Source organism: Podarcis gaigeae (genome assembly GCF_964106915.1).
Source record: "Podarcis gaigeae genome assembly, chromosome: 10".
In the NCBI taxonomy this organism is placed as follows: domain Eukaryota; kingdom Metazoa; phylum Chordata; class Lepidosauria; order Squamata; family Lacertidae; genus Podarcis; species Podarcis gaigeae.
The window spans coordinates 22,182,631-22,203,978 of record NC_139686.1 but is presented as its reverse complement, the minus strand read 5'-3'; the positions used below and the strand labels follow the sequence as shown (position 1 = coordinate 22,203,978).

At 45.3% G+C, this 21,348-nt stretch overlaps 2 protein-coding genes across 3 annotated transcripts in view; one reads left to right on the top strand and one right to left on the bottom strand.

Moving 5' to 3' along the window:
- TMEM178B (transmembrane protein 178B) overlaps window positions 1-21,348 on the top strand; it is a 271,646-nt gene that overhangs the window by 48,808 nt on the left and 201,490 nt on the right. For both annotated transcript variants that reach the window (XM_083700894.1, XM_083700895.1), the window contains one exon: window positions 2,778-2,891. In XM_083700894.1, the coding sequence (XP_083557020.1) occupies window positions 2,778-2,891 (114 nt within the window). The remainder of the gene's footprint in view (window positions 1-2,777; window positions 2,892-21,348) is intronic.
- MRPS33 (mitochondrial ribosomal protein S33) overlaps window positions 1-21,348 on the bottom strand; it is a 211,550-nt gene that overhangs the window by 80,959 nt on the left and 109,243 nt on the right. The gene's annotated exons all lie outside the window — the stretch shown is intronic.

The window sequence follows — 21,348 nt, the reverse complement described above, 5'->3', positions numbered from 1 at the left end:
ACCATCAGGAGCCAACTTCTATGGGCTAAGGTTCCTTTGCCTTCCCCCATTAAAATATTTGAGGGGGCTGCTCCCCCAAGTTGATAGGTATTGCCAGTCAAATGGGGTGCATGCACCGTGTCTTGTGATTGATTATGTGGGCAGAGGCTTACCCAAGCCCCCCAATATTTTATTCAAGCTGGCACCCTTGATCATGACCTTCCAACAATCACTACCCTTCAGACAATTATTATTCTAAGCTTTGCCTTGCTAACCTTGACACTCAAGCCCTAGCCAGATCCTAACCCACTACAAGCAGCAGCCACCTCACTATATCAGGATCTACAAAGGGGTTAAATTTTAGCAAGAGGATTACGAGTAACATTGCACCAGATGTATGCAGCTGGATAAATGTAGCAGCTGGAGGGAATGATAAATATCCCAGCTCTAAAGGCACCTAAGCACTGAATTACTACAAGAGAATGATGAGCTCACAGTTGTCCTTTCACAGCCAAAGGAATAGGTGGAGACATTGCCTTTCAAACATGGGAATGGATCTGACTGTGGGTGGTATTCAACTAAGTTTTATTCAGAACAGGCCCACTGGAATGAATGAGCAAGACTAAGATAGGTCCATTGATGTCAAGGGGTCTGCCCTGAGTAAAAGTTGGTTGAAACTTACCACTCCAGGAAATTAAGCAAAACTACAAGAGATTACAACCATCTTCTCACTGAAAACAAATGTGGGCAAAAGCACAAGATGTGGCGATACGCCTCCCGAAACAAGCTGCAGGCTGAAATTTGCTCATATTTTAAATTTTCATCAGTTTAGCTCAAATGGTGCATTTGTAAAAGAACAAAGAATAGCAACTGAATTTATTATCCGCTATGAATAGCTCTGTCTGAGCACATGAAAAGGAAGACTGTTTTGGAGGCGATTATGGCAGCAACAGGAGGCTTTGTGAATGCACCTGAAGAATGCCATGTGTAGTTTACACTGTGAACAAATGCTTTGATTTCCACTGCACCATTGATGGTGGGTGCCCCTTGGGACCAGAAGGGAAGATGGCAGGAAGGTCAACAGTAGGTGGAGCCAGAGCCAATGCAGGCAGAGCCAATGGCAGGCAGAGCCAACTGATTCTAGTTTTGACTCCTCCCCCTTGTTGTGTTCCGCAAAGGTAACACTGAGATTTAGGAGGAGGAAGCTGGCAGTCAGTCCTATGCCTTGGACTGGTTGGCAGCATGAAGGCAGGCAGGTGGAGGTAGCTATGAATAAGATCACTGCCATCACTCATGTCTTCTTTTCCTCTTCTTTTTCTGCATCTATGGGTTTGTGTACTTTGCTGGCTCTCTAGAGGAGAGCTTACTCTGGGCAGGTATATAATAGTGTAAAGTTTAATTCCAGACCAATAAGCCTTTTACAACTTTGTGCCGAAACCCTCATCCCATACCTGTAGCAGAAGTAAGTACTATGGAAGGTTAGGTTTTGTGTCTTTCGGGCTGGCATAGCCATCTTTTAAAAAAATGCACAGAAGGAGTCAATTGGGGGACTTTAAAAAGGATCACAATGGCTTTCTTTTTTTTATGTATGGTTCTTAGTTGGAAACTTTCATTCTGGGTGTGCATTTGGTGCCCAGATGGCGAAGGCACACGCCGGAGCCCATCACGCTGTCAGGGCAGACGTGTACATATGTAAATATTTTGCTTTCCCCCCTATAATATTTGGCTTTGTCTAATCTAATTGCTGTCAAAGGCAGAATGCTAGAAACATGGAAGGAAAGCAAACAATGGAACACCTCCGGTAACTTGGGAAGATGCAAACCCGCCTCTGTTGTAACTAGCAATTTGGTTGCATAATGATTTAGTCACCCTCCACTTTTGTGGTGTGTTCATGCCAAGTGCAGTTTAATGACCTAAAGTGGCTCAAAAGGCTCATTTGATAAAGGCACAGTGGTAGAAAAGACCTAGCCTGTTGTAAACCAAATATAACAGAATTGTGTCCAGATTAAAGAAGTAGTTCTACTCTAGTCTGCCCTGGTTAAGGGCTGCCTCTGGAGTGTATTGTTCAGCACCACCTTTTAAGAAGGCCATTGACAAGTTGGGCTGTGTTCAGAGGAGCTTGACCAGGATGGAAACTGCAATATTCAAGATTCACCATGAGAAAGCTGTGGCAAAAAATACCATTGTACTATTGCAGTATGAGCTTCTCCAGACAACCTGTTTGTTGACTATCCTGATTTCCAAGAACAAAGATCAGATGGAGTCATGGGCATAGCCAGGGGGGTGCGAGGAGGGCAGCCTAAATCTAGTAAATAAATAGAAATACTGAACTAACTGAGCAATTGCATTGCAGATATCTCGCTTCTGCCCCTCTAACATAAATTCTGCCCCTCTAAAATAAATCTTGACTACACCCAAGGATGGAGTTTAGATTATATCTGGTATTTACTGAACCTTGGTTTGTGGGGAGGTTACACTATGATGAGCATTCACACTGATTTTATCCCAATGTACTTTCAGGGTGTTCACACACTTTCCCACTAGTCAGCCCCCTCCACTTTTCAGTGTATTAACTGGGCTCACAGAGACCGTCTTTCTCCTCCCAGTGATTCCAGGACAATAGGCTTAGTGCAACATCCTGACTGTTTCTCTAGGCTTGTTGATGTTAAGTAATCCTCCTGCAGGTGTCCCATAACTTCTAGGTGTGGGTCTCTCACACTGAATTGTGCAATGCTGCTGGAATGGAATAAGTCTCTCTTCTTGCATAACAAACATTGCCTTCTTCTTGCCTTTCCCAGGAGCAATTGACCAGTGTTCATACATCAAGTACCACTACTCCTCAGCAACAATTCCCAAGAACCTCACCTACAACATTACGAAGACCATCCGCCAGGATGAGTGGCATGCCTTGCGTAAGTCTCTGGTCTCCTTCCCTTTCTCAGCGTTTTTGGGTAGCCAGCAGGTATTGCTTCCCATCTGCAAGGGGGCGAAAGGGACAATAAGTTGGGCTTCTTGCTACTCTGTTGTTTGCTTGCCTGTGCTGGGGATGCTGCAGCGGGAAGGAATATGGTTGGTGACACAGCAGAACCGTGCGTTGGTAGCTATTGAATTACATTTGGAAGTTATGAACAGAACCAGTGCTGGGATGTCTAATTCAATCAGAACTTCAGCATGCTAACAGTTGGGTTTGTGATACTGATGCTATTGCAGACAGTGGAATTTATAGGCTATTGTATAAAAGAGAACCGTCAGAGCTATGTGCATAGGCATTAATTTGCTCAAGTTGCTGTATGTTACTGAGCTCATGTTGAATAGGGTTGTGGGGTTTAGGCTCTTCTTCTTTTTTTTTTGCATGTTGAAATTCTAACTTGTGAACAGTCCCTTTGACCCTGGTTATTCAGCAGAAGTTGCCAAGTAGCAAGGATTGGATATTGGATCCTATCTTTGTGCCCACTGCTTTCTGAGAGCTCCTAGGCAGGGACCTTCCAATTATGAGTTGTGTTTGGATATGGCTGCTCATACTCTGGATGGGGATAAATAAATAGGGTTTGCATTTTGATAAGTGCTTGTCTGATTTGCACTTCCTGATCCAATACACAAACCAAAACACAGCTACTACTTGAAATGTGCCCTTCTCCAGATGCTATGACACACTTTCCCAAATACAAAACAAAATAAATTCCTTCCAGTAGCACCTTAAAGACCAACTAAGTTAGTTCTTGGTATGAGCTTTCGTGTGCATGCACACTTCTTCAGATACACAGAAGAAGTGTGCATGCACACGAAAGCTCATACCAAGAACTAACTTAGTTGGTCTTTAAGGTGCTACTGGAAGGAATTTTTTTTGTTTTAACTATGGCAGACCAACACGGCTACCTATCTGTAACTTTCCCAAATACATTCAACAATGCATGTAACCAGAGGGAAAGTGTAAAGTGTTTTTAACTTTGCAAAATATAATAATAATAATAATAATAATAATAATAATAATATGCATACAAAAATGTGCAAACCCCCCATTCCCCTCGCATCCTGCCTGTGCTTTTGGATCATGATTTCTTTGCCCTGGGGCCTAACAACATTATTAATGTGCTGTAATATTATACTGTGCTGCTTAAAAAAAAGTTTTAAAATATTGTGTCCAGTCCTGTTCTTGTAATTATGTTGTTCGCCATCCTGGACATCTTCAGAATGAAAGGTGGTATATAAGCAACAACAACAAACAACAATAAATCCAATATAATTAATATTAATGGAGAAATTGCTTGACAAAATGCATAGATTAGGCCAGATTGCATACATTTTTTTATATATTAAAAGAAATATGCACAGAAATCTGTATGGATTTTCATGTAGACTTAAAAGAAATAAATCCCCGGCTGCTGCACAAGTGGGGTGAACTGTCAATGTGAGAACCAGAGAAAAGCCTAAATTGACAGATTCATCAATTCCTAATTCATAATTGACATCCTGAGCAGGAGTATCACCTTGGTTGCTCCATTCAATGCTCATCAAGCCAAAGGCCTTTCCTCTTAAGTCTTGCCCACCCTGCTACTCAAGCTAGCTCTTCCCGTTTCCTTGCCTAGGGCAGTGCAAAGAAGGCCACCAGAAGCCTATCTGATCGCCGCTACAGCCAATGGGCATCAAACAACCTCTGAAGCTAGTGACCATGACAGGGAAAGAGTCGCCTTGAGATACATGGCTGCCATTAGAGATTACTTTCTCCCCCTTGTGGCACTCGGGGGAGAGGAATGAGAGGAGGGCATTTCATGTCAGAGTCAAGAAGCCTGTTTTCTCATGGCTCCATGGTGGCACAGTATCAGAAAGCAGTTTTTGAAAAGCAAGGCTACAGATGCAAAGTCCCAGTAGGACTGAATAGATGCAAGAAGCCACTGCCAGGCCATCCTTGTAAGAGCAAAAAGTCACTGTGGAAGTGCACACACAAAAGCTGAAGGTACTGTCACCTGCTTATTGAGGAAATAAGTGCTCTGTGTTGTTTTTAGCTGGTGCTTTCTCCCTCTCGCAGGGACACGATAGAGCCTGGAGAAAGTTTTCATAAACAAATGAAATCATTGCAGGAAACCTATTCTGTATCAGGAATAAGAACTCTTCCAGATGTTGCTAGGACCCTAACTTTCATCATTCCCTACCATCATGGCTGATGGTCATCGATGATGGGAGATGTAGTCTAACCATCTCTGGAGGGCCACAGGTTCCTCATCCTTGATAAGGTATGTATATATATACCAGTCTTCCTCACCTTGTGGCCCTCCATATGGATTGGGCTACAACTCCCACCATCCCTTGCGTATTGGCCATGCTGGTTGGGGCTGATGGGAATAAAAACATTTGGAGGGCACCAGGTTTCAGAAAGCTGGTCTGTATGGTCTTCCTCATTCCAGGCTAATCAGGAGTTGCTTCTCTAAAGCTTAGAGTGAAGCACACTTTTGTAGACTTGCTTCAAGATGAAAACTTTCCCCAGGTGCAGAGCTGCAGTCATACACTAAAAACACAGGGGAGGGATTGTATTGGCAAGTCCCACTTGCCATCTAGTTGTATAGTCAGTACCCTTAGCCAAGGGCACATCATGTATAGGAATGTATCCATGTGAGGGGGGATTGTGGTCCAATTATAATTCAACCTTGTGTAAAAGAGCCCGACATCTGGGCAAGCTATGCATTGAGGACCCTTTCACAAACCCATCTAATACATGGCTGGTAGTGGGCTGTGATTATGTGGGCATTGTCTAGCTGTCTTCCTCTTGCTATCCCTATATAATGCTTTCAACATGTGATATGTGCGCATGTGTCAGGGGTTCAGAAGGAGAGACACAGGAGGGGGAGCAAATGGAGAGTGGGGAGGAGGAGTACGAGGGGGGCGCAGGCAGTGACAGTGGCCAGAGTTATTCCACAAGCCTCTCTAGTGAATCGGAGGACTCACAGAAGGGAGCGCCGGTGGCCAGAGCGAAGGGGGCTCCAGGGGGGAAGCCCCAGAAGGAAGGGGCTAGCGGGGAGTCCCTGAGCAGCAGTTGGAAATCAGGACCAGCTTCTCCACCAGAGCGCAGTGGGGAGGGGGAGTCCCAGGAGTCGGGACCAGTGTCCTCACCACCAGAGGGAGGAGAGGAGTCAGGTTTGGCAACGCCCACATCAGGAAGCGGGGAAACGGTCAGAAGGAAAGTCACCGGCTGGGCGCGCGCGCCAAGTTCAAATGTACAGGAGCGCGGCACAGCGGGGAGCCCGGGAAGGGAGCCAGGTCCTAAAGCCCGCCGGAGGGAGGGGCAAGACTCAGGAGGCTCAGCGTCAGAGGAGTCCAGGAAGGAGGAAACCCCAGAGGGCAGAAGGACCCAGCGAAGGAAAGAACAGCGTAAGAGGTGGAGCCGGGCTAGAATCTTAAACTGGTGTGGGTGGAGCAGTGAGTCAGAGGGGACTTAGCCGGTCTAGCGTCGAGACGTGGGTCTGCGCGCCCAGAGCTTGGAAATGGAAACTAAACTTTTATAAAGACTTTTGTATATAACATCCACTGGGCGTTGGTCCTCTGTGAGCTGGGACCTAGCGGCAGTCCTGACAGCATGTATGTGAACTCCCTGTAGTAACTCTGATGGGTTGAGTTAAGAAACTCAACCTGGAGTTATCAATGCAAGGAGACAAGAGGGCAGACAGGCATTCGTTTGCTGTTGTCGTCGTTTCGGTGTTCAGTAGATCGCTGGCTGAAGCAGATAATTTTAAAAGCAGAGAAATATGTAAAGTGAATCAAATATTCAATGAGATGTAGATATCACAATTTGCATTGCAAAAGCATCCTCCCCCTGATTCTGCTGAAAATCTCACAAGTGGGTTGGATGCATACCATTGGTGTACTCTTTGCACCACACTGGTTCCCTGCCCTGTCAGTTTAAAGCCAACTTGGACGCAACTAATGAAAAATAAGGAAAAGTTAACTCCTCCTTTCCTCCCAAGGGCAGAATATTGCATGGAGAGATAGAGAGATGGAGATAGATAGATAGAGATAGATAGATAGAGATAGAGAGAGAGAGAGAGAGAGAGAGAGAGAGAGAGAGATTGAGATCCATGCTCATCTCTGCTTATCAGTCTCTGCAAGTGAAAAGGACCTGTTCTTCACACTCACTTTGATTATTTAAAGCGCCATCACTGAGAGAAATAAAGCTGTGAACTGTCTCCAGGTAGGAGCCATGGAGGGGAAAGGGAGCTGAGAGTGCAGCAAAGAGGTAAAGAATCCAGATAGTCTGAGCAATTCAGAGCCCAGAACACACTAGCAGCCCCCTCTCCTTTCTCCACACTTTTCTTAACAACCACCCTCCTCTCCTTCTCTGTGCAAGCGTGCATCAATTGCGCCAGCCACTGAGAGCCAGAATAAATTATAGATTGCTTTTCAAAAAGTCACAATAGTGGGAAGCTCTCTCTCTCTCTCTCTCTCTCTCTCTCTCTCTCTCTCTGTGTGTGTGTGTGTCTGTCAAAGGAGAACCTAGAAGTGATACAGAGATGTTTACTTCAACTCTGTGAGGTGTCTGCTTAGAGCGGTGGGTGGGTGGGGCGCAGAGCTGGGAGCCATTGCAGGGATGAGAAAACCAAACCGTGCAAACACCACACAACACCATGCAAATTCAACTTGAAACACAGTAAAAACACTATTTTAAGCTAGTAATGTGTACATAGCCAGAACATGCATAGGATTACAGTGGTACCTCAGGTTAAGTACTTAATTCGTTCCGGAGGTCCGTACTTAACCCGAAACTGTTCTTAACCTGAAGCACCACTTTAGCTAATGGGGCCTCCTGCTGCTGCTGCGCTGCCGGAGCATGATTTCTATTCTCATCCTGAAGCAAAGTTCTTAACCTGAAGCACTATTTCTGGGCTAGCGTAGTCTGTAACCTGAAGCGTATGTAACCTGAAGCGTATGTAACCTGAGGTACCACTGTACAGCCATGCAGCATGATACAGGCTGCGTTTTCCCACTACAACAATCCTAAGCATGTTTTCTCAGAAGAATGTCTCAGTGAGTTGGCTTGCAAGTAACATTAAACCACAGTTTCATAAAAATGAGCATTACATTGGTGCAGGCTGCTCAGAAGTCCTCTCTTTGCTCCTCTCCTGCATCCGCCTGCGCTCTGTCTGATTGTTGGAAAGAGCACACGGTTGGCTTAGTGTTACATGTGAACCAGCACTCCTGGTTTCTTTCTCCCCAAACAAGGATTGGCAGCCTCCTGGCTGGTGAGAATCATGAAATAGCTGGATCTGATTCTGCAGCTCACAGCAAAGGAGGACCAACAGTTTGCAAAGCGAAACTGAAATGTATCCTGTCTCTTTTTAGTCTTATTAAAAAGATGTGTTGGCAAGGTTTGCCTACCAGGTGCTTACATTAACAAATAATCAGCAGCAGATGTCGTGGGGGGCTGGAGCTCCTTCCCTGACCTCCTGGCAGGTGAATAGCTGCTACTTACCAGGAAGCAGAGCGATGGGTGAATTTGGTTTGCTGCAAATGCATCAGTGGAGCCAATCCAGCACTCCTGCTGGCTCTGTTTGCACTACACTGTTCTTCTTGCCATGCCCTCCCCCTCCCAGTAAACAGCAATGTCCCAGCTGCTGGGAGGTCAGGTGAGTGCTTCCACCCCACCAACCCTCCCACTGCTGTAAATAATCAGTATATTGTTCACTACTTTAGCCCTTACTGCCATATAATTTCCCCCCTAAATGATAATTAAAGGTAAAGGTAAAGGTACCCCTGCCCGTACGGGCCAGTCTTGACAGACTCTGGGGTTGCGCGCCCATCTCGCTTAAGAGGCCAGGGGCCAGCGCTGTCCGGAGACACTTCCGGGTCACGTGGCCAGCGTGACATCGCTGCTCTGGCGAGCCAGAGCCGCACACGGAAACGCCGTTTACCTTCCCGCTGGTAAGCGGTCCCTATTTATCTACTTGCACCCGGAGGTGCTTTCGAACTGCTAGGTTGGCAGGCGCTGGGACCGAGCAGCGGGAGCGCACCCCGCCGCAGGGATTCGAACCGCCGACCTTTCGATCGGCAAGTCCTAGGCGCTGAGGCTTTAACCCACAGCGCCAATTACAGTGCAGCTAAACAGTGTTGGAAAGAAAAGCCACGTTTGGCAAAAAAAAACCTGTAAACACCCCTTCCCCCCAACCCCCTCCCCCAGTTGTTATTTCTGAATTTTTCACAAGTACAGTACCTGACATAAATTTTTCAAAAAGCAAACAAACAGCCGAGCACAGTGGGGTGCCAAATCTCCATGTCCAAATCTCCATGCCCATGCTCCTCGCAGGGCAGGCTCAATATGCCTTAAGCTTTGATGACGGGATGGGGAATGAACGTGCCTGAAGGAGTGAGGAAGAACAGCCCAAGGCAACAGAGAAGATGGGTGGGTGGGTGTGAGAGAGAAATGTTGGTTTGTTATATGATGCCTGTGTTTGTATCTTTGCATTTCCCAATGGGAGCAGGCAGCACTGAAAAATGTGATGGGTACATATGAACATAAGTTGAGCATGCTTGTTCAGACCAGTTGCTGGTTTAGTCCTGCATCCTGTTCCCATAATGGCTGAGCAGATGCCTTTGGTAAACTTTCATGCAGGACTTGAGTGTATTAGCACTCTTCCCACCTATGATCCCAAGCAACTTATATTCAGAGGCACCATGTGCAGGAAGAGCATAATCATCATGACTAGTAGCCATTGATAGCTCTTGGGCCTCTCATGGAAAATTTGTGCGTTGGCTTAGTCTATGTGGGCCTATCCTGAAACTATCCCTAGTTAACAACAACAACAACAACAACAACAACAACAACATATTATTATTATTATTATTATTATTATTATTATTATTATTATTTATACCCTGCCACTCTGGCCAGCTCCCAGTAGAATATGACAAAAACGGGAAAACATCAAACATTAAAAACTTCCCTAAACAGGACTGCCTTCAGATGTCTTCTAAAGGTCAGATAGTTGTTTATTTTCTTGACATTTGATGGGAGGACGTTCCACAGGGCAGGCATCGCTACCAAGATGGCCGTCTGCCTGGTTCCCTGTAGCCTCACTTCTTGCAGTGAGGGAACCACCAGAAGGCCCTCGGAGCTGGACCTCAGCTGAACGATGGGGGTGGAGGCCATTTAGGGGTTTAAAGGTCAGCACCAACACTTTGAATTGTGCTCGGAAACATACTGGGAGCCCTTGTAGGTCTTTCAGGACTGGTGCTATATGGTCTCGGCTGCTACTCCCAGTCACCAGTCTAGCTGTCGCATTCTGGATTAGTTGTAGTTTCCAGGTCACCTTCAAAGGTGGCCCCATGTAGAGTGCATTGCAGCAGTCCAAGCGGGAGATAACTAGAGCATGCACCACTCTGGTGAGACTGTCTGCGGGCAGGTAGGGTCTCAACTGTGGCAATCGGAAGTGGTGGTTGCTTTATTAAAGTCTTGCTTCTCTTAAACCAGGAGTCAGGAACCTTTTCCAGCCAAAGGGTCATATTCTTTTACTGGAGATGAAACCTTCCACCCATCAGTCACCTGAAGTCACCACCCCATGCCAGTATTTCCTCTCCTAGAATGTGGGATAAATCTGGGGTGAGGAGAAGCCATAGAGTGAGTTCCTCCAATTATCCTGGCTGCGTGGCATGGAAATAAAAGCCTTAAGGTCCATTTCTTGAAGGTATTCTTGATGTTTCTATCCTGAATTCATGGTTATGCAGGGAAAGTGCTGGTGGGAGGAACAGCAATGGGCATTTCATCACCTCTCGGCTCTTGCTTATCACAAACACCCCTTCTCTTTCAAAACATCTCGGCTCCTTCGGCCAGTGTCGTAGCTTTTCTCAGAATTGCCATCCTGATTGCTTTCTTTCCCCAAGCGAGGCGGAGATTGGTTCAGCTGAAGATGAGATAGAAATCAAATTGTTCCTGTCACCTCTGCAGCAACAGAGCTTGCTTTGGCCTGCTAACAGGTTGCTGATGGCAGTGAGAGGAGGAAGAGGGGCTCTAGTGCACATCCCACCTACCCCCAGATAAGTAAGCAGAACTGCTTCTACCACCAGGGCAAGTTGGTCAGGACTTCCTAAAGATTCCCAGGGCCTGAATATAATGGAGCCTTCCTTCGTTCTGCATAGAGAGTGTGTCTGAATTAAACCTGGGATCTCTACAGCCCAGAGTGCTTATTCTAGGTCTGTTGTACAATTCCCTGCTTTGCGGAGTCTTCACAGGATGACTTCACCAGATGCAACCCATGCATCCCTATTGTTTGTGATGGGTTAAAGGTAAAGGGACCCCTGACTGTTAGGTCCAGTTGTGGATGACTCTGGGGTTGTGGCACTCATCTCGCTTTACTGGCCGAGGGAGCCAGTGTACAGCTTCCGGGTCATGTGGCCAGCATGACTAAGCCACTTCTGGCGAACCAGAGCAGCGCACGGAAATGCCGTTTACCTTCCTGCCGGAGCGGTACCTTTTTATCTACTTGCACTTTGACATGCTTTGGAACTGCTAGGTTGGCAGGAGTTTGGTTCTTAGGGATGGGAAAATTTGTCAATTTTTCTAATCTTGTTTGGTTCTTCATATTTCCACATCAGTTTGTATTTTATTTATTTTTTAACTCCACATGACAACTCATCAGCATTTTACTGCATTTCCCCCTAATGCACACATTGCTGTATGCAGTTTTGGCTAACATACACATCTCCCCCCCCCCCCCACATATAATGCATTTTTTCATGTTATTTTCACAAATATATGCATCTTGTACGCTAGTATATGCATTCTGATACACATTACTTTGTTGCAGTACTGCATTGCAAAATTCAGAGAAGTGCCAATTTCTAACGAGGGCTGTGTTTTGGTTCGGGTAATTATTTTGAATCAGGTTGGCTCACCTTTAAACACAAAGTGAATTTAATTCCTCCCACCAACCCAGATGGAACCCCTTAGCTATGAATAAACCCTGTTAGAAAGAGTCTGACTTTATTTTCCCTCTCTGTGAACGCTGATTTAAATTTGCATCTATACATATAAATTAGGATATACATATTTTATGCAAATGTATGTTATGGGCCTATGTCCTAAATCTTTTAAGTATATAGCAGTGTTTCCAGCTTGATGTATTTTTTCTCTCTTCCTGTTCTCCAAAATGTTAACCACGTTTGGTAAGTGTTGGTTAAGGAAGATCAAAATATTTCTATAGTGGAAAGACTTACTCACTAAAAGGTGTTGAGAAAGGGTAACTGCTCTTAGGTGGAGAAGTGTGCATGCACACGAAAGCTTATACACGAAAGCACAGTCCTTCAATGGCTGCGCTCGTTTCTCTCTGGTCAGGGACAGAGGGTGGCGCTTGGGGGGAATTGTCATCGTGCCACTCCTTGGTGTGTGGAGTGCCTCAGGGTGCAATACTCTCCAAGATGCTTTTTAACATCTTTATGCGCCCCCTCACCCAGCTTGTCCGGAGTTTTGGGCTGGGTTGCCATCAATATGTCGATGACACCCAACTCTATCTGTTGATGGATGGCCATCCTGACTCAGCCCCAGACACACTGACCAGATGTCTGGAAGCTGTGGCTGGATGGTTACGTGGGAGCCGGTTGAAGTTAAATCCTTCAAAGACAATTAGTGCCAGCATCGCCAGTTAAGATTTTGGGTGTAATCTTCGATACCTCCCTCTCTATGGATGCGCAGATTACAGCTATAACAAAGGCGGCATTTTTTCATCTCCGCCAAGCTAAGCAGTTGGCTCCTTATCTCTCTTGCCCTGACCTAGCCACTGTGATCCACGCGACGGTCACCTCCAGACTGGATTATTGTAACTCGCTCTACGTGGGGCTGCCCTTGAGACTGACCCAGAAACTCCAGCGGGTGCAGAATGCCGCGGCGAGACTCCTTATGGGGTCTTCACTGCGAGAGCACATTCATCCGGTACTATACCAGCTGCACTGAGTCCCGGTGGGGTACAGGATGAGGTTTAAGATGCTGGTTTTAACCTTTAAAGCCCTATACGGCCTAGGACCCTCGTACCTACGGGACCGCCTCTTCTGGTATGCCCCACAGAGAAATTTACGGTCTGCAAATAAAAACATCCTGAAGGTCCAGGCCACAGAGAGGTTAGGCTGGCCTCAACTAGAGCCAGGGCCTTCTCGGCCCCGGCTCCAATCTGGTGGAACGCTCTGTCACAAGAGACTAGGGCCCTGCGGGACCTGACATCTTTCCGCAAGGCCTGCAAGACAGAGCTGTTCCACCAGGCCTTTGGTCAGGGTGCAGCCTGACTCCCTCCTCTGGCAATCTGCACAGAATTTTGCTTAATGGTTGCCATCAATTTGATTTTAATTAATTTTTATAATGAAATGTTTTTAGAATGTTGGATTATTTGATTGTTGTTAGCCGCCCTGTGCCCAGCTTCGGCTGGGGAGGGCGGGATATAAATAAAATTATTATTATTATTATTATTATTATACCAGAACAAACTTAGTTGTTTATAAGGTGCTACTGGACAACTTTTTATTTATTTATTATTTTTACTTCGACTGCTCTAAGGGAGATGCTTTTAGGATGCACCATCTAAAACTAGATTATGGCTCCATCAGACATGGGTTTTGTGGCATTTATTTTACCGGTTATATAATGAAAGCATTCTTATCCTGGTTTCTAATGTTCCTTTTGCATTGCAGTGGCTTCCATAATAACTGGCTTTTTAAAAAGCAATATAGCAGCATGTCACACTAAATTTCATTCACACCAGTGGACGTGGTGTGACACAATAATGAACATCATGGGGCACATCACTGGTCCCCCAACATTTCTAGGCATGCATGCTTCTGTTCTCCCATGATTCACTGTTTGGTGCGCTAAAATACCACCCAAAATTTCATTACATGAGCAAACCTGCAAAATTATGGGTCTCCAGGTTGGCAAATAGATTTTTTAAAAAGGGAACAACTAACACAGAAGCAAGCATTAAACCTCTGCTAGATCTCGCTAGATTTCCAGAAAGTGGATTTAAGGTTGTGTGAAAGGTCACATAAAATGCAAAAAAATAACTGGTAAGGAAATGTGAGGAAGAGGGAATGAAATGCTGTCTGAATGCAGCCCCAGTGTTATTTCTCTTGATATGTACTGACGTTAGAATACCAAACAGAGGTAAGTGTGCTTGTAAGTTCCTTTGAGTCAGTTTTGTGAGTAAAGTGACTAATTAGTGATGTTTTTATTAATATGGTGATCTCTTGCATGTTTGCATCTGCAAGAGCGACACAGGCAGAATCATGGAGAAAAATGAAAGTGCCAGTTGTTAAAAGAATGGCTGTTTAAAAAATAAAAAGGAATGCATATTGATGGCAAAAATGAATAATCAGGTTTGTCAGAAAGGGAAAAAGAGAAACTGGGTGGGTTTAATGGTACCTGTCATTAATGTACGTAATATGCTAGTCAGTTATATATCAATGGGTGCAATTTTGCTTTAAAATAAGATTTGATGACTTGGACCATAAGGTAAGTTTGCATAAGGGAGATTGCCACCCCCTTAGGTCCTCAGAGTTAGGAATTATGTTTGTTATGTTTGTAATCATGGTGTTGTTTGTTTCATGTTGTAAGTCGCCTTGAGCATGGTTTTAACTATGATGTCTGCATGTATGTATTAACTGTTGATGGCCTTTCAAGTACTGTTGAACTCCAACTCCCAGCAGCCTCAGCCAGCATAGCCAGTGGTCAGGGATGATGGGAGCTGTAGTCCAATAGTACCTGAAGAGCCACAGCTTTCCCTGGTATACAGAATATCCCCTGGATAAGGACTCTTCCTACCTTCCTACTTCTCATGCAACACTACTCCTGCCACCCCTTCCTTCCTTCCTTCCTTCCTTCCTTCCTTCCTTCCTTCCTTCCTTCCTTCCTTTCCCTAGAAGCCTTGTCTTTCAGCCTTAAACTGCCTCCTAGACCAAGATGGCAAAAGGTAGCAAATGATTTGTTCTCCTCTAGGACTCGCTGCTGCCATCTCAGCCTTTTCCTATTAGCAGTGATGGATGAGCAGCTGTGTTTTTGTGTCCCATAACTCAAGGCACATGTTACATCTGGGCACAGAGCGACTGTGGAATTGCTATGGAAACTGATCTTCCTCTTCTGTTCGTGGCTTGGGTAGGGATTCGTGTCACCAGGCTGCCTTAGAGAGTGCAGACTTGCAATCCAGGAGTTGATGCTTCTTGGAAAGGAATTAGAATATATACCTCCCTCCTCTCTCCCCATTTAATTTGGAAATGTTTCTGGCGCCGCTTCTACCCTTGTTTGCACACTTCTTCCCCCGCCATGATAGCTGTTGCCGCTGACACACTGACAACACGCACGCAGCGTGTTTGGTTGTGGCCAATTCTATTGTTGGGGGCAAAGGAGCTGTTCTGTTTGGCATGTTTTGCTGGGAAAGCAGCTGCTTCTGTTTCGTGTCGGAATCCATCACAGCCTGCGCTGTGCAGCATTAAGGCCATCTGCACAAAGACTCCACGGTTGCCTCGAAAGGGATAAGGGCTGCATAGCCTGTGAGAAGGAAGGAAGGGAAAATGCAGAATAGAAGGGTGCAGTATTGATCACTGGGCAGCTCCAGGACTGGGCCATTTCCTGCCCTCTAGAGCAAGAGCAATGATGCCATCAGCCAGAGCCCCAGGGGGATTGCTTGACTTTCCTTGTTCTGGCAAGTGAATAAAATGATAAGGAGGTTATATTCAATGATGGCATCACATTTGGTGGAAGAACTTCTGCCCACACTGTCCCCTCTCTTTCTCCTTCACCCATGCATCCCTCAGATCTGTTTTTGGAGTACTGCAATTATCCAGGGCATATTTAGGGGACAAGGAGAGGGAAGGGAAATTCTGTTGCTCAAGGGGAAGTCCTTGCACTAACAGGATGACTTCACCAGATGCAACCCATGCATCCCTATTGTTTGTGATGGGTTAAAGGTAAAGGGACCCCTGACCGTTAGGTCCAGTTGTGGATGACTCTGGGGTTGAGTGCTCATCTCCCTTTATTGGCCGAGGGAGCCAGTGTACAGCTTCCAGGTCATGTGGCCAGCATGACTAAGCTGCTTCTGGTGAACCAGAGCAGCGCACAGAAACGCCGTTTACCTTCCCACCGGAGTGGTACCTATTTATCTACTTGCACTTTGACATGCTTTCGAACTGCTAAGTGGGCAGGAGCTGGGACCGAGCAACGGGAGCTCACCCCGTTGCGGGGATTCAAACAGCCGACTTTCTGATCGGCAAGCCCTAGGCTCTGTGGTTTAGACCACAGCACCACCCACTTCCCACAATGTGATGGGTTAACATAGAGGAAATCAAAGACCATGGAAAGTAAGTATGGATTATAAGCATGGCAGACAATAATGGGCTCCTCTTTCCTTGTCCTTGATCAGGTTTCTAATTAATCAATTAACTGCATTTTTATTCCACCGACAGTGTGTGTATAAAATATATCTATTGTGGGCTGATTAATATATGCTTTTCGCCAGTGCTTTTTTCTGGGGGGACGCAGAGGGATGCATACCCCTAAACATTTTGTGAATCTAAGTTTGGCCTCATTGAGGAGCAGTATTTCAATATGAGTAGGAAAATGAGAGTACCACTAAACATTTTTTTTTAGAAAAAAAGCACTGCCTTTGGCTGATTAACATTCTACGGCCTTTTAAATGTTTTTTTGTGGGAAGAAGGTTATTGTTTTGTTTTCGTTTTAACTATTTATTTTGTGCTTTTATCCTGTATTTTTTATCTTGTGAGCTGCCCTGATATTTTCGGATGAATGTTGGTATATACATCTAATTAATTAATTAATTAATTAATTGTTCATAATGGTGTACAAGGTGCACATTTATACAGAACTTATCAAATAAATGCTGCCAAATAAAATCATGTTTAGTAGGAATGTACCAGCCATGAGATTGTTTGGTTCATATAAATAAATCATGGACAGCCCCCAAAAGTCTGAGGAATATTTTTTACCAATAAATAAATTTGCTGAAGCTAAGTCCTCCATGAAACATGAGCTTATTTGAGGAGGAGGTGGGGGCATAGATGCAGACTGCTTCTTTGGCTGTGGCCCTGTACATTTCTTTGCTGCTGAATCCGATACTAACAGGAGACAGTGTGAAGAGATTGCGGCTCCCTCCTTCCCCCTCTGTCATTCATCCCAGCTTGATTCTCGTGGCCCCCGTCTGCTGTGAAAAAGAAGGGAAAAGCAGCTTGCTGGCACTTTAAATGGCAGCACTTCTCTGCAAGATTGCCTGCGTTTCTAATTATAAGCTAAAGGGTGCATTTCAGCTGGCTGAAGATCTTTTGTTAGAGCTCGGCTGAATTCATTCTATAAGTGTCTATTCTATGACTGTCAGCTGATTGTAACAAACTGGGCATTAGGCTTCGTCCTGCTGTTCGTGGGGGTGTGGGGGTGCGCATGTGCCTGTGAATGTATCAACACAGCTGCCTTCAATTTTGGCATCACGATGAGCTCCTGAGCACTTTCCATTTGCCACTACAACATGGGCATCAGCACAAAGGAGAAGACCAGTTCCCCTGCTGACCAAGAATTGGTAGAACCAAGAAGGTAGGGAAGGAAAGCCTTGTCCAGATTACTAAAATAAGCAGCCTTGGAGAAAGGCACCATGGCCAAGACTTCTTGGATCACCTTAAATAAGGTAATGAAATAAGGGGGGTGGTCCTGAATTATTGTTCAGAGTCACACCCACCTCCCCAGTGATTCTGTGGTTGAAAAACTGGGGTCTGGAGAAGAGGAGGACTGCTAAACTGGTCAAGCCAGTTTATTTGGCCTTGTCTGTTAAGTATCCCCTTTTGTGATGAAGGTTTGGGACAATATATTGCCATGGGAACTAAATAACTGCAGGCACCTCTGGAAGGTGTTTGTCAATATGGCCAAAGAGGATCAATCTCCCTTCCAGGTCATCCAGTTGCACCTGTGTGAATTGCAACTACAGCTTGTCACAAATTGAGACTGGGGAAAAAGGAAAGAGAGCTGAACTGCTTTCTGATAGGCTCTGGTGGTGATGGCGGTTTCCTTAAAAATCGGATGGGGAGCAGTGAATCTGGAGTTAAGCTATGTCTCTTTAGCTATGCTCAACCTGTATAGAAGGGACCCAGGTGGTGCTGTGGTCTAAACCATGGAGTCTCTTGGGCTTGCTGATCAGAAGGTTGGTGGTTTGAATCCCCACAATGGGGTGAGCTCCCATTGCTCTGGCCCAGCTCCTGCCAACCTAGGAGTTCTAAAGCACGCCAATGCAAGTAGATAAATAGGTACCGCTGTGGCAGGAAGGTAAACGGCATTTCCGTGCGCTCTGGCTTCCACCACGTTGTTCCATTGTGCCAGTAGCGGTTTAGTCATGCTGGCCACCTGACCCGGAAAGCTGCCTGTGGACAAACACCGGCTCCCTCAGCCTGAAAGCGAGATGAGCGCCACAACCCCATCGTCGCCTTTGACTGGACTTTACCTTTACCTAACCTGTATAGATATGTCAATAATGCATACATCATCACAAAAAGTCTCCTCCTACCTCATTCAAAACAAACACAACTGGGTGTATGTAAGAATAGCTTTCTTTCTGTGTAGAGCTCTGGAAACACATGGTATTGTTTGGGACACAGATTCAAAGGGGCACCTCTGTCTTTTCTCCCGTAAGCAGGGCTTAAGAGGAAACAGATTGAAAATAAAACCATCATATTGCTGAACATTTAGGAGTCAGAAATTCTGGCCATCTATGGTAGATCACCCCCCAACCTACCTTTCCCTCCACCCATGATCTTAATAAAGGCACTGTCAACATGCAGAGGGCTGGGAGGCCAGCTGGCTAGCCCCAGCTGGGCCATCTCCTTTCAGTCTTCCCGCTGTGAAGACCATTGGCCTCTGCCCCAACGTAAATCAGCGACCCGGGCTTCAAAGCCAGGGCACACTATCAGCAGAGTGAACTGCGCACACAGAATAGGCGTGAGGCTTGTGAAAGCATACTACAACTACAGATTTATTAATCATAAATCAGAACAAAGAAACATGTCGTCTCTCTCTCTCTCTCGTCGTTTCAGAGAGAACGGGAAAAGCAAAAGCTATACAGAACGGAAGTTCCCAGCAAGCTGTGCTGGAATGTAAACAGACATGTGACACGCAACAGTTCCACACGTCTGCTCCTTCAGGTGGAATGGAAATGTCAATAGGCACACCTCATGTAACTGTGTGTTGCTTTATTGTGCTTCCCAGATCTTGCTCCTTATGAGGACGTGGGTGCAGCTCTGCAGACAGCCTGGCTGCTTCTGGGGAAGGAAGCCTCAATCCACCACTGCTGCCGTTGCCCCTCTTCTGACCATGGGAGTGGAGCTGGCTAGTGTTAGAGCCAGGTTTTTCCCCTCCTGCCCCTGCAGCCAGGGAGTGGGGACCTTAATAGACCATAATATAGTGCAAACATAACTTATACATGCAACTGGAACTGAACCTGAGATATGCCTGTAATCATGTCTTCTTCTCAGGGGGCTCCATTTACTGGGCTTGGAACCAGATGAAGCAATTTGAACTTAGTTTCCATGGAAATCCTTCAAACAAGCTAGCCTGTTTAACTGCCCGAGTCTCAATCCAACCTGTCACAGTTCTGCAAAGATGGCCTAGAGTTCTGCTTCTACTTCTTCCCTTTTACTCTTGTACAATGCCATCTTATGCAGGCAGGCATGCTTGGAAATCAGTCTCATTGCATTCAATGGGATTTACTTCCTAGTGAGCCGGTTTGGAGCTGCAATCCCAAACCCAGTGACTGGTGGGTATGCAAGCCTCCATAGACTTCAATGTGATTGACATTGCCAAAATAGTAGACTTTTAAATGATTTTTCTTGGAATTGTTTTTATTTACTGAATATTTGTTAGGCTGAGTGTGAACACTGCAAATAAATTTCAAAATCTCAGAATTCTTAGCACCTGTTCAGATGGAAAACAACAACAACAACCCACAATTATTTGCATAGTTGAGGGGCCCCTCCAGAGTGGTGTTCCATTGTGAGAGTATTTTGCACCATGTCTTGACACAATAATAGTGCATTAGTGGTGCATTTATTCTGCTTTGTTTGTTGCCCTGCCATACTTCGCCAGTAGCTGCTAGATTACCTCTATTGCTATCCGGAGTGGGACAAAATTAAACCAGAAGATTTCTGGTATGAAAAGTTATGGGATTTCAGTAGGAAGTTACAGCTAGGCACTTCTTAGAAATGAGACTGTGTAACCTGCCCCAAAACATTTGCAGGTGAATACAGGATTGTCAGTGCAGACTGCACTCACTCATAGCACTATGAGCACAAATAATCATGAAGCCATGATAACAGCATAAATAATATAAAACTGTGACATAGGTTAAAATTTGTGCTTTTAGGTGTGCCCAGTATTGCTTGAAATGCAGGTCATAGTTTTACAGTTCCGGGGATTATTGAATGACTTATTAGCAAGTCTTTGTATCTGTTAAAATGCTTCTTAGTTGCCTAAAATAGTTTCTCTTACCTCCTCAAATGTTCTTGGGAGGGACAAAATTTCCTTTTCAGCATCATTCACTTAGGGATTTAAAGGTGAAGGGGTTTAATTGTTGTTAAACAAGTGTGTCCCTTGTTCTTTCCCATGTCTGATAGCCTATAGAAAACAAATGGGTAACCTGTGGTCACTTCTCCTCTCCATTTTATGTGCTGCTGAGGCCTCCATGCCATCACAGTTCTTTCCTTCCTATGTGGATCATCTTTATTTGTGCAGGCTTTGAAAAGTGTTTCCCCTTCTTTCCATGTAATTTCAGAACAACTGGAAGGAGTTGTCTTTTATTTGATAAAATATATTGTTTTTAATACCCCGCCTCCCTGTTGTATCACTTGGAGGAAAGATGTTTCCCCTCCAGCTGTTTGGTAACAAATATATAAGATTTACTCTTTGTCTCTAGTATACTGAAGTCAGAAAAGAATGGTTTTCACATGCTTTCTGAAACAGCAGCTCTGTTCACCTCTTTTGCTGAAAACAAAAAATACTCAAATATTTATTTAAGGGTAACCTCATCAAGCCCAGCTGGGCTTGCCTCCAGGTAGATCTGCATAGGACTGAGAATTTTTATATGTTGGTGGAAATTGAGGCAGGGCAGTCTTTATTCTGCATTAGTTAATTCCGTCCATCACCAACTCTGGCATGCGGCCCATGACAGATTACCTCCAAGGGAAAGCGGCCCTCACTGGGGAAAGATTGCCCACCTCTGCACTAGAGGAATAGCGAATCCTCTTCCATGTTGCAGTGTGGAAATGTTGACAGGTAAAACATACCATCACTAATCACTTTAAATCACTCAGCCAGTCAAAATATAGCTTTATTAATATGCATGCTGCAAACTCGCTGCCTCTCTG